The 13,821-nt window shown below is 40.0% G+C and overlaps 1 protein-coding gene across 1 annotated transcript in view; it reads left to right on the top strand.

Moving 5' to 3' along the window:
* The window catches only part of LOC136857079 (zinc finger protein Xfin), a 49,166-nt gene extending 35,381 nt beyond the window's left edge, over nucleotides 1-13,785 (top strand). The window contains exon 3 of the mRNA XM_067135462.2: nucleotides 8,232-13,785. Within this exon, the coding sequence (XP_066991563.2) occupies nucleotides 8,232-13,416 (5,185 nt within the window). The 3' untranslated portion in view covers nucleotides 13,417-13,785. The remainder of the gene's footprint in view (nucleotides 1-8,231) is intronic.
* The last annotated feature ends 36 nt before the right edge of the window (nucleotides 13,786-13,821 follow it).

The following is a 13,821-nucleotide window of genomic DNA, read 5'->3' as shown; positions in this document are numbered from 1 at the left end:
AGCTTACGGCTGGCAGGGAATACCGTGCATTTATTTACTACCCAATGGCTTTGGGACATTCATATTTGAGCGGGCACTTTCACGTACTGCAGTATAATTATGAAAAATAATCCGTGACCTGTCTACCTGAAGGCCCTCTTGACAAGAAATCAAAACAAATGAACAAGTTAGTCAGTACTAGTCCTACATAATTAGGCATCATTTATAGTAATACTAATTAACCAGGTACCTTCTGCCACTCTATAATTTGCTGAAAAATTAATTTGAAATGTGCATGAAACAACAGAAACAAAAACTTTTCATAACACAGTAACTTATAATATGTTTACAGTAAATGTGTAGTGACATAAGATGGCAGCAGGTGCAAGCTTCTGGCTTCATTAGCACCAGTGCTACGGCATAGACTTATATCAATTTACTACTGCATATGTCTGCGAGTTGAAAATAAGATCGCAGGCTTTCTTCATGTTTTAAAATACTTCCTAACCTCCTTGTTATGTACCACCAAACACACATTATGTACAGTGATGGTGTCATTCCACCATTTAAAGAAAGACCACCTTGGAGGTTAATGGACTAATAGAAGGCAACGCAAGAGTTGGACATTACTTCAGTTTTCAAAGCAAGGAGTGTAAAACCAGATGATATAACGGAACAAGGAACTTAAAAGGAAAGTTCACAGCTATGGGGTTACAAATTTTGTTCAATCTTTGGGAGATTGATATATGCAGAGATAAACAGATACATGTTTGAGGGTTTGTGCCATTGGCCCTTATTTTAACAAGAAAATGGTGCTTTAAATTGAACATCCTGCATATCTGCTGGCGATTTGGTTGTATGTATAGCAATACTAGTCTAGTCCTCAGCATCCCTGACTTCCACATCGACACTAGAGTTCTACATGAACATACAGGATAAACCCAAGTTATGTAGTAGCACCGGCGATCCCCAGCTACCTCGCAAGTGACACAGGTTCCAGACCTTACAAGTAGCCCCTGTGGGACGTATGTTAGCCAGAGTGAGAAGGCTTATTTAACCCCTCAGCGCGGTGGATTTAAATGTCCGGTCGTCTCTGAGCTGCGGGAGGAGTTCTGAGCACGGTCTTTTAAACTTTCCCAGATAAGGCTTTATTCAGAGCAACACAACTTTTGTACTATTTTACGGACTTCAATGAAACTTTCACATGCATGTTTAGAAAACTCAGTTCTTTAGGAAAATATGATGCTATCTTACCTTAGTAGTTGAGTTTGGTGTGGAATGTCTTGAAAAATCCCTCAGCGCAGAGACCCGCTTCGCAGTATGGGCACCGAAACGCTGTCTCTCTCCGAATTTTCTGTTTTTAGCACATGACATAATCGGATAAATTTTGATAAGTTTGGAGTGTCCCTGATATGTATCGTGCGTCATTGTTGTTGAAATGCATAAAATTACTAATTGATTCAAATACATCCATTGAAATAGCTGACTCTAAAATTGACGTTGACAGAATAGAGCGTTTAGAAAAATAGCTTCGTAGTGTAGGCTTTTGGTATTATAGTCATTAGCATATAAATAGCAATTACAATGTATATCTCGTCCTTTGTGACTGGTTTCCAATCCCGCATTCTGGAACATAGTGGTAATAAGCTCCTAGATCAGATTCTTTGCTCAGCATATAAATTTGTTTCACGAACTATTAGTTCCACTAACTCGTCCATAAAGAACATGTAAAAACCGTCGCACTATCATATTCCCCAATTGCTCCATTCTGAGGTCCTGGATTCCGTATAAACTGTTCTATTTGACCCACGTAATTAGACATGTTTTCCCACCGAAATGTATTAGCCATGATATGCAGTTTGCTATTCTGCGCACTATCAATTGTATCTGATTCTGAACTGAGGACTTTGCGTACAGCGATGTCAACCGCATCATTCAAAGAACCATCTGAATCTAACAAACTTTCGTCAGAACCAGTCAAATGTTCTAAAACATCCTCTATTTCCAAGCTCAATAACCCGCACTTGTTTATAAAAGCCATCTCCACTCAAGACCTACGGAATGCAAGACAGCGTGTAATAAGCAAAAAGGACAGAAAAATAACAGTCTCAAGAAAGCCCTGAATAGATAAAATTTATGATTCTGTTGACAGTCAGGTTCTTCCCCGAGAGCAAACAAAGGTACAAGGCAATTCAAAATGATGGATCCGATTTCATAAATTTATTCTATGAAATCTAGTGAACATATCATACTGTGAGATATGCGCAAAGAAGGGCACACTCTCAAAGTTTAGTTGAGTTTAGATTTCATCCCACGTGGTTTCATTTTCAGCCGTTACAAGCGCGCAGGAAACGAGTAAAGAAAATGGCTGCAGCTGGAGAGCAGAAGTCGTTCTGTGTGCTTGATTACCATGTAAACAAGTCGGTGATTAGTGTTCAGCGGCATTTCCGCACCAGGTATGGAAGAGACCCACCTACTGGAAAAGCCATTTGTGCGCGGTATGCAAAATTCAGAGACACGGGCTGCATCTGTAAGCGAAAGTCTACTGGCCGTCCTTCGATCGGGGAAGAGACAGTGAAATGTGTTCGCACCAGTTTCATGCAGAGTCCGCAGAAGTCCACCTACCGGGCATCGAGGCAACTTGAAATTCCACAGGCAACTATTCTGCGGAAACGTTTACGAATGAAACCCTACTGCTTGCAACTGGTGCAGGCCTTAAAAGACACTGATTATGCTGCTCGAGCGTCCTTCTGTGCTGATATCTTTGCATTAATGGAAGAGGATGGGTTCTCCCAAAGGGTAATTTTCACCGATGAAGCGACTTTTCACCTTTCCGGGACTGTGAATAGACACAATGTAAGGATCTGGGAACTTCTAATCCCCATCAAGTTGTGGAACACAAACACGATTCTCCCAAGGTGAATGTGTTTTGTGCCATTTCCCATGACAAGGTTTATGGACCCTTTTTCTTCATTGAACCTACTGTGACAGGAAATGTTTTTCTTGATATGCTGCAACAATGGCTCCTGCCACAGCTTGAAGAGGACAGTGCAGATTTCATCATTCAACTGGATGGTGCACCTCCGCATTACCATGGCAACGTTCTGAGCCATCTCAATGAGACATTGCCACAACGCTGGATAGGTCATGCGTATCAGGAGGATCACTCTCTCATTCGTTGGCCACCGCGTTCCCTTGACTTAACCCCATGTGATTTCTTCTTGTGGGGTTTCGTAAAGGATCATGTTTACGTACCACGTATTCCACTAACATTGGATGACCTTCGTGCCCGCATTACAGCAGCCATCGCAGAGATTGGCCACAACACACTACACAAGGTTTGGCAGGAGATAGACTATCGGCTTGATGTATGTCTTGTTATGCGAGGTGCTCACATAGAACACTTGTGATATGACTGGAAAAACGTTGAGAGTTTACCGTTCTTAGCACATGTCTCACATTACAATATGTTTATTAGATTTCACAGAATAAATTTATGAAATCTTGTCCATCATTTTGAATTGCCCTGTATAATGCAAGAAGTGTGCATAGTAGTTGCCAGATAGCACACACAATCCATGCTTGCCCCTGGTGGCAGAGATAAACATTCCTTGAAACATCACTCGAATTTCTGTGACAAAACACTATCGAAATAGGGATCAAGGTATATAGTTCGAAAACTCAAACCTTCCGCTTCAAGCAGAAATTAGTTAAAACACAAACAGCTTCGATCGTAACCGCTAGATCGCAGTACAGTACACGCGTGTACCGTTCAACCAGTGCTCGTCACAACGCGCGCAATGCTCACTGCGTGACGAGCAGTGCTCGGCACTCCACGCTGACAGGTTAAAGGCCAGGCACAATAATTACTCTTGTGATTGATTCAGCTGCCTATGAGACTGATTACTGATTGTTTAAATGCCTTTTTTTCTTTATTCCCTTTTCGACAAATGATGCTGCAATCTACTTGAAGCGTCAGCAAACTGTACAGAATATACAGAATACAACAACACGGTTCAGCCCTTAGGAAAAACTAAAGAACATATTTACTTTCATCCTAGGTTGACTTTTTATTGTAACACACAAAAGATCTCTCTCTCTTTTTCATCTGCAGATGATAATAAAAGAGTTTACGATGCGGCTGATGTTGAATCTGCACAAACCCTAGTTCTCATGGCGTGGTTTCCAATTTTCACAGCAGGCAAATGCTGGGGCTGTACCTTAATTAAGGCCACGGCCGCTTCCTTCCAATTCCTAGCCCTTTCCTATCCCATTGTCGCCATAAGACCTATCTGTGTCGGTGTGACGTAAAGCCACTAGGGAAAAAAAAAAAAAAAAAAAGTTCTCATGGACCAAGGGAAAAACAGATAAATCATAGAACAAAGAAAAGATAAGCAAAAGTAAAAATGATGTGCTGGCATCTGTCAAACCTGAGACTCTGACCACTAGAGCAATGGTGCTACATATATTCGCCTGCAAATTGCCACCAGATACGCAGGGTGTTAAAGGGTGATTTTCTCGTTAAATAAGGGCCACTGCACAAACCCTCAGACACATACCTATTTTATTTTTTACTTAGGTCAACCTCTAATTGTTTGAACAAAATGAGTGACCTTACAGCACCCCCTGTGGGTGGGGGCAGTAGAATATCACGTACGGAATCCCTTGCCTGTCATAAGAGGCGACTAAAAGGGGCCCCAGGGGTTCTGACCTTTGGAGCGTGGGTTGGCGACCACGGGGCCCTTAGCTGAGTCCTGGCATTGCTTCCACTTTTGTGCCAGGCTCCTCACTTTCATCTATCCTATCCGACCTCCCTTGGTTGTTCTTTTCCGATCCCGACGCTATTAGGTTTCCGAGGGCTAGGGAGTCTTTCGTTTTCACACCCTTCGTGGCCCTTGTCTTTCTTTAGCCGATACCTTCATTTTTCAAAGTGTTGGATCCCTTCCACTTTTTCTCTCTGATTAGTGTTATATAGAGGATGGTTGCCTACTGTCGGATTTTTTATTATGGACACTCGAGTTTAGGCTTTAATTACAAACGAACCAATAGGCCTATTGCAATGCGAGTTATACCAATATTTTCCTTGTTTAATTCTACATTAGCGTATATAAGACACATTGTTTTCAACTTTCATTAAATATTTTTTATTTGTGGTTATAATAAATATTGCCCGGGTTTTTGGCTTCTTCTCTAGGAAGCGCTCACTTAGGAATATATACAAGGAAAACTACTTGTCTGATGGTAATGAAATTTTTATATGTTATAACCACATGTATTTGTAATGTAATACTCAAGTTGCAATTTTTTTTAACCATCCCGAAAAAAGTTCTTATCATTTTTCTAAAGCAACTCTTTCTCAGCCTAGGATAAACGTACAACAGCAAACTTGGGCTTGTTTTGAAGCACTCAGTCATGGTTATCAGAAACTACAACAACTGTAACCGTACAGTTTGGTACCGAATTTATGAAGAGTAATATTGAAAGGAGGTTTTGTGTACGCCGAACCGTGCGATTAACAGCAGGCCGGGTGGTGAAATCGGGCGCAGTGTTGCCGCGTTCAGTAGTAATCACACGCGCAACGAACACAGCTTTTCGTTTACTTTCAACATTTAATTTTATTTCCTCTTATAAATTCCACTTCCCATCACCTTTTCTCATAAGGGCTTTGGACCTTAAAAGGCAGGTTTAAAAATGGTTGACTTCCTAATTTAGAAATATCACACTGTACAATTTTTACAAGAGTTATTTGCATTATTATTTACATATATTTACAATATTTAATTCTATCAATTTTCTTTGTCTGAAAAATCACTGTGTTCCGATGAATCGGTGCTGCTGTCATTCATGTTGATTATGACTGGCTCGAAAGAAGGGACGTTTTCAGACAGTCCATCTTTTTCCCAGTAGTGGTCTTCAATTTTCTTAGCGTGTTTAATGCATTGTTTCCAGAGTTCAGGGGTGACGGTACGTAAGGCTTCTCAGCATAAAGCGTTAATTGCTTCCATACCTCTACCATTTTCTAATGTGTTAGCCATATTTGTTTTTGCTATTTTTCCTTTTACGTAAGCCCAAATGAGCTCAATTGGATTAAGCTCGCAATGGGCCGCTGGTAACTAAACAAGCTGTACATCCGGTCGAAGTCATTTAGTCAGTTGTTCCAGCTTCTTTACCGTTGTTTGAAAATAAGGCCTGGCAAAGACAATCAGCTCTGATTTTGTTAATTTGTTATAATCGTCAACTCCAGGTGGTAGTGAAATATTCTTTGATGTTATCCAGGTTATAATTTCAGATTTCAGCCATGACATGTTCGGGTTTTTAGATGAGGGATCGACCATCGTATGATATGGAGCTTGATCTATAACGACAACCGACCTTTGAGGCAATAAACCCAGGACTTTCGTGAACCATTCTTCATAAAGAGTCGAGTTCATCTCATTGTGGTAATTACCACTGCTTTTCTTGCCAATAAAGCAAAGTTCTGCACCGTCAAGAAATCCTTCTTCACTTCCGATGTGTAAAATTATGATGCGTTTCCCTGCTCCAGGCAGTGTTTTGAACCATCCACGCCATCCATAAATTTGCTGAATGTACCCTCTGTACAGATTATAGTTGTCAAAGTTGTTTTCTAAAGCTTCAACCACGTTTTCTTGCCACCCATATTTCATAGTATGGTTCTGTCCGCACCACGTCTCGTCTGTAAAGAAGATTTTGTAGCCCTGTGCTCACAAGTCTCTAATTCGTCTAAGGTAGGTATGTCGGGATGCAGCAACTGTCACAGATTCTATTAGCACTGGTTTCCTGTTTAGTTTTTTGAATTGGAATCCCAAGCTTCAAACTACTTTCAAAAGCGTAGAAATTGACATATCAGGAAAATCCGACATATTTTTTAACAGTTTCATGCAGAGGCTTTTAATTGTGGGAAATATCTTATTCATATAAAAATCGTGCATATTTCTTCGTATTGTGCCCAAAGTAAAATCATCGAGGTGAATTTTCGGACGCCCCGGTCTCGCACACTGCTTCTTTCTTGACCTGGATGACGTATTTCCATCATTCTCCTTTGAAGCGGTTCCTACTCTTTTCACTGACGACAGAGATAATCCAAGACAATCTGCCACCTTCTTGTAGACAGGGAACCTCTTGTGCCCTACTTTTTCCCCCTCACATTAAAAGAAACAAATAGCACTCAAAATCATTACAAGTTCACCCTCTGATAACGGCGGTCTCGGAGGCATCTTGATGTGACGTGGCCAACATGCAGAACATAGGACAACTGAAAATAGCTTGCGGATAAACCAAGGTCATGTGCATTCCGTTGCACAACTGCCCGGGGCGAGTGTACTGTGGGGTTCGTTGCGCGCGTGGTTACTACTGAACGCGGCAACACTGCACCTGTTTTCACCACCCGGCCTGCTGTTAATCGCACGGTCCGGCGTATACAAAACCTCCTTTCAATATTACTCTTCATAAATTCGGCACCAAACTGCACGGTTACAGTTGTTGTAGTTTCTGATAACCATGACTGAGTGCTTCAAAGCAAGCCCAAGTTTGCTGCTGTACGTTTATCCTGGGCTGAGAAAGAGTTGCTTTAAAAAAATAAGAACTTTTTTCGGGGTGGTTGAAAAAAATTGTAACTTGAGCATTACACTACAAATACATGTGGTTATAACATATAAAAATTGCATTACCATCAGACAAGTAGTTTTCCTTGTATATATTCCTAAGTGAGCGCTTCCTAGAAAAGAAGCCAAAAACCCGGGCAATATTTATTATAACCACAAATAAAAAATATTTAATGAACGTCGAAAACAATGTGTCTTATATACGCTAATGTAGAATTAAACAAGGAAAATATTGGCATAACTCGCATTGCAATAGGCCTATTGGTTCGTTTGTAATTAAAGCCTAAACTCGAGTGTCCATAATAAAAAATCCGACAGTAGTTGTACTTCTTAAAACAGCAATCGCCACCACCACCACCTGACCTTACAGCAGTTGCTTCCTCTTGTTAGTTCATTTATCAAAGTTTACAAGACTTAAGGAATGAGCAGTGACAGGTACAACAGTCTATAATAAAAAGTGTGTACTTCCATGTTAAATAGTGTGTATCAATTGTTATACTTTCCAGATGCTTTATATTTAGCTTGTGTCTATTGTTTGAATTGTTAAACCTGTACCTTTGTCATCATATAATATTCTGTTGCAGTTTTATTTAAGTGGTGAGTTTTTAATTCCCAGTTTATTCCTTTCAGACCAAGAGATGCTGTCCCATCTGCAACTCCATTTACTGGCAAGGAAAAAGAAGGCGATGAAGAAGTTGTCAGCGGGACCTCTGTCTGCCTTACTAGTTTGCGGACCCGCATTCGAGAACGTCCATATAAATGCACTCAATGCAACCAACGTTTTTCACTGCCTAGTGCTTTGACACTTCATCTTGGTTCCCATACTGGAGAGGATCCATATGCTTGTGAAGAATGTGGTCGTACCTTCTCAGTCTATTCACGGCTTGTTAATCATCGTAAAACCCACAAGGTTCAGAATAAGTGTTATGAATGTGGACTGTGTTTTGTAGACAACAGCAAGTTGCAGAGCCACGTTTGTATTCCACACATGGGTTTAGAAGATCTTCATCACTGTCACGAGTGTGGTGAAACCTTCGATGATGTCTCGAAACTGGACAGACATATTGCTTCCCACGTCGCTGTCGATAAGTATACTTGTCCAGAATGTGGAGAAAACTTCACCAACCGTCCTGCTCTTTTGAGGCATACTAAAAATCATAGGCCTCATAAATGCGGTTACTGTCACTTGAGTTTTGCAGATCGTGAAAAGCTCAGTTTACATGTGAAAACCCATGCTGGTCCGTACAAGTGTAGTTTTTGTGGGAAAACTTTTCCTGAACGCTACAGACTCGTTAGGCATGAGAAGACTCACGTGAGATTAAAGAAGCAGAGTAGTCAACCTAGTACAGGAACTGTATCCTCTTCCCCGTATAAAGTGACTCGGTCCTCTTCCATTGACGTAGAGAAACAGACAGTGGGCGAATCTTTAAAAATTCGAATTACAAAGGTAAAACATGAATGTGGAGAATGTGGTAAGGATTTTCCCAATGCTAAAGAACTTGAAAGCCATTTGAATACTCACAAGAATGTTTTCCAGTGTGGAGACTGCAAAGATACATTTAACAGACATGCACTTCTTCTGAAACATTATCATGCAGTTCATTCAAAAAAGTTTAATTGTAAAGAATGCGGAGAAAAATTCTCTACAACTGAAGAGTTGATGGAGCATCGGAATATGCATGAGGTGCAAAAGAAACCTCATCGATGTAACAACTGTGGAGAGCGCTTTTCAGAACGCAGTGACTTGATTGAACATTTAGTGAAACATAATGAAGAGTTGGAGTTTAAGAATGAGAGTAGTGTAGCACCACCTGTAAAGACTCAGGTAATAAAGGCATTAAGCTCTCCTCCAATGGTTATGATTCCATTTTCAAATAAAAATGATTCTTTTCCGCAGTTGGAAACATCAGAAAAATCCATTCCTCCTTTCAAAGGCAAACGGCATGCTTGCATTGAATGTGACAGGAGTTTTTCCAAAAGAATTCTTTTAATCAAGCACATGCGCATGCATGCCCGAGAAAAGAAGGAGAAATGCAGAGAATGCAGTGAAAGTTTTGTAGAACGTGATCAGTTAGTGCGACACATCCGCTTAATTCACACTAGACATGAGGCGCCCTTCAATTGTCAGTTGTGCCACCGAAGCTATCCAGAACGTCACCGGTATAACAGGCACCTTAAAACCCACCTGGGAAATATGCCGTTTCAGTGTGATCAGTGCAATAAAAAGTTCCCCGAGAAGTATCTGCTGAATATTCATTATCGTACCCACACAGGTGAACGGCCGTTTAAGTGTACTCAGTGTAATCTGTCATTTACAATGCGAACAAATCTAAATTCACATATTGAATTGCATCATAATACATCCAAGTCATACAAGTGCCATGTGTGTGGATTAAGGTATCATTTGCACAATGCCTTAATTAGACACCTGAAAATGCATGCCTCCAAGAAAATAAACAGTTTGGAGACTTCTGATGTTGCAACTGATTCTGAACATCAGGATAAAAGCATTCTAGAGTCTCTTTTAAGAACGCAAGAAGGTACTCCATCTGGGTTTCCATATTCTTGCAAATTCTGTAGTAGTGGTTTCAATCATTACAGCAATTTAAGCAGGCATGTGAGGAATGTACATAAATGCAAGATGGATGGCACTCCACATGATTCTGTTGGAAAAATGCCAATGGAACAAGCAGATAAAAACCCTAGTGATAGGCAGATTGTTCAGGATGACAAAGGTGATTTATCTGATGATAATAACTCATTGTTGCCTTCGCGAGCTCCTCGTAAATGCAAAATTTGTAGGAAGGTCTTCAGCAGTCGTGGAAACGTTTATCGCCACATGAGGACGGTACATCGCAAGTCAGCACCTACTAATAATCCTCTGAACATTGGCACCAATGGAAATCAAACTGTAAACTCAGGATATTGTCATAAATGTCCTGAATGTGGCAAGCTTTTCAATGCTCGTTGTTATTTGAAGCGGCACATGAACAGGCATGCAGAACAGAAATTGATGGATTTCAAAATGATGAGTGGAAAACATGACAACCAAACAAGAACTCGAGTTGTCAAGAGGCAGGGTGGAAATTATAAATGCCCTGAATGTGGCAAAGTGTATACCGAAAAGTGTAACTTGAGAAGGCATTTTAAAAATTCACACTTTGGGCGGAACTTGGTTTTCAGTGAAGTAAATGAAGAAAGTGTGTCTGATAATAATAGTCTAGCCAATGTTACAAATTCAAATGTGATGCATGAATGTCCAGAATGTGGAAAGTGCTTTCATTACAGCAATAATCTGAGGAGGCATATGCAGTCACATTCTGCATTGAAATCTTCTGTGACACTTAGTTCTACAAACATGAAAATAAATGAAGTTGAAGAGAGAACATCATCTCTAGATATTATAGATACATCAGATGTTCACGTGAGTGCTGGTGTAGTGGAAGAATTGCCTTACAAATGTAAAGAATGTGGGAAAGATTTTGGGTATATCAGCAGTTTCAGAAGGCACATGAAGACACACACACTGACAATGTTGTCCATTCCTGTTCGTGGAAATGTTCCTGATAGTGTAGATTATAATGCTACTTCCGAAATTGTCCATCCACGTTGTGATCTTTGTGATCGCGACTTCCAGTTTGTTAGTGATCTCAACAGGCACATGAAAATGAAGCATCGAGCAGACATTTATGTGGGTGATGAAGTTAATATAACATGCAAAGTGTGTGAGAAGAAGTTTGAGAAGACTTCTGATCTGCAGCTGCATATGCTAGAACATGGATCTCCAGCTGATGCCCATGTTGGAGCATCCCTTGGAGAAAGTGATGTGGCTAAAGACCCTTTAGAGCTGCAGACTGTTTCTGTACATACTCCTGAAATTGCAAGTTCTGAGCGTCAATTGTTTGAGTGTAAAATTTGTGGCAAAAAATTTGAAATGAAGGCACAACTTAATGGGCATTCCAGCACTCACTTATTTAAATGCAAATATTGTGGTAAACAGTTCGTGAATAAATTCCAATTGACTAGACATTTTAAAACATACAAGCATTCCAAACTTTTACCATATGAATGTAAAGATCCTAGTTGTAGAAAAAAGTTTCCTGATGCAAACAGATTGAATATGCATATGAAATTGCATGCCATTATTAAACAGGAACCAGAAAGGAATGATGGTGTTCATGAACCAAGAAAGGTAACATTCCCCACGATGGCAGAGTTACATGCGAGGCGGAAAATACGAAGTACAGTGTATAGCCGCCCTTATCAGTGTGAATTATGTGGTAAGCATTTCCCTAATAATTTTAAATTGAATAGGCATTTAAATGCAAAGAAGCATGCTAGACCTATGATGAACCCAGTTAGAGGGTATTCTCACCCCATTAATCGTGACATACTTACGGTTCAGAAACAGAGTATTATTCAGAATAAGACTACAGACAATACTTCTGTTTATCATGACATCAGAAAGCCACCGAATGTTGCAGGAAATGCTGGACAACCTACATTAGATCAAGACCCTGAACACACACAAAACCATATCAAGAATAAACCAATATTATTTAGCTGTAAGATGTGCAATAGGGGTTTTGTACATGAATCTGTGTACAGAAGGCATATGAATACCAAAAGGCATTTTCACATGTTATCACATGAATGTAAGGTATGCTACAAAAGATATGTTGATGGTGTCAGCTTGAACATACATTTAGCTACCCATTCCCTAGAGAAAACAGGTGTTACAGAAGAGGGCAGCAGGTTAATTGAACATTCTGTGCCAGAAGATCCAGAGGAAGACAGTAGAGAAGTCAGACATCCTGCTTCAGAAGATGGAGAAAAAGATCCACTGAAACTGCCTTCCACTATGGATCAGGAAGATGGACAAACTGCTGCCGAGCAAGCAATGTATTGTGAAGAATGTGGTAAGCATTTCTTTGATAGAATCAAATACAATAGGCATGTGAAAAATCATTTGCTGGAAAAGAAACACAAGTGTAAATTGTGTGGTCTTGCATTCCACGATGTTGCAAAGTTGAGGAGACACATGCAAACTCAGAAGCACACAACAAACTGGCCATTTCGATGTAAAGTTTGTGGTGATGTTTTTGCTGACAACAACAAACTATACAGACACACCAGATTAGCTCATGGAACACCCATCTCATGCCAGTTATGTGGTAAACGGTTCGTTGATAATTATAATTTAAATAGACATTTGAGAACTCAGAAGCATAATTTATCTCTACCACACACGTGTCGTGTGTGTGGAAGGTGTTTTACCAGTCATAATAAGCTGAGGATTCATTCATTCAAAGTACATGGACCAAATGCTCCACTTCTTTCGTCTGACCTTCAGAATGAAGATAGCAGGGAATCTAATTTTTCAGTCTCTCAAGGAACAGGCGAATCTGCTGAAGAGCATGTCTATACAGATGATGTGGACAAACATCACGAACAGCAACAGCTGGGGTCTGAAGAGTTCACGGGAGACAACGAAGGTAGTCTTAGTCCACAACAACAGCAGGAGCAGCAGCAGCAGCAGACGACTCCTAATTTTCCTTTCTTATGTAAAGTATGTGGAAAAGGTTTCTATTTCAAAAGTAAATTGAACAGACATTCAAAAACTCACTTGAATCGTAAGTTATATGAATGTCCTGAATGTGGCTTAGGTTACAATAATGAACTTAGACTGCAGAAGCATATTACAACACACTTTGACACTCGTGCTAATGTTCTGGAAGACGTTCCTAGTGTTGACGAAATACCAATCGATACCATTAAAGAAGAGCCATTGGAAATAGAATATGGAACTAATTAGGCTAGCTTTGTAACATTTGTGTGGAGTGTTTGTCATGTGAAATTATCCAAGGGTATTGGAAATTTTTATGCACTGGATGATCCCAAAGGTGGCATGTATGGTGTGAATAAACTTACAGAAAAGTTTTTGTATTAAGGGAAGGAACATTTGCTTTCACCATGCTAGTGACCGTCGTTATCAATTTCACTGCCTCAGAACGTTATATGGAGTTATTAAGTGTTACATTCATGTGAAGACAAGTATTTGATAGGATCTTTTATAGTTGCTATGATTTAATGGCGGGTTTTATGCATATTTGTGTTTTTCTTAATTTACTTCTGTGTAGTATGTTTGCTATTTTGATCTGTACATACACATTTTCTGAAGGTATCATCTTTACAGGATAGTTTCTCATATTGAGAAAGT

Source organism: Anabrus simplex, chromosome 1, assembly GCF_040414725.1.
Source record: "Anabrus simplex isolate iqAnaSimp1 chromosome 1, ASM4041472v1, whole genome shotgun sequence".
Taxonomy (NCBI): domain Eukaryota; kingdom Metazoa; phylum Arthropoda; class Insecta; order Orthoptera; family Tettigoniidae; genus Anabrus; species Anabrus simplex.
This window is presented reverse-complemented; position numbering and strand designations above follow the sequence as displayed.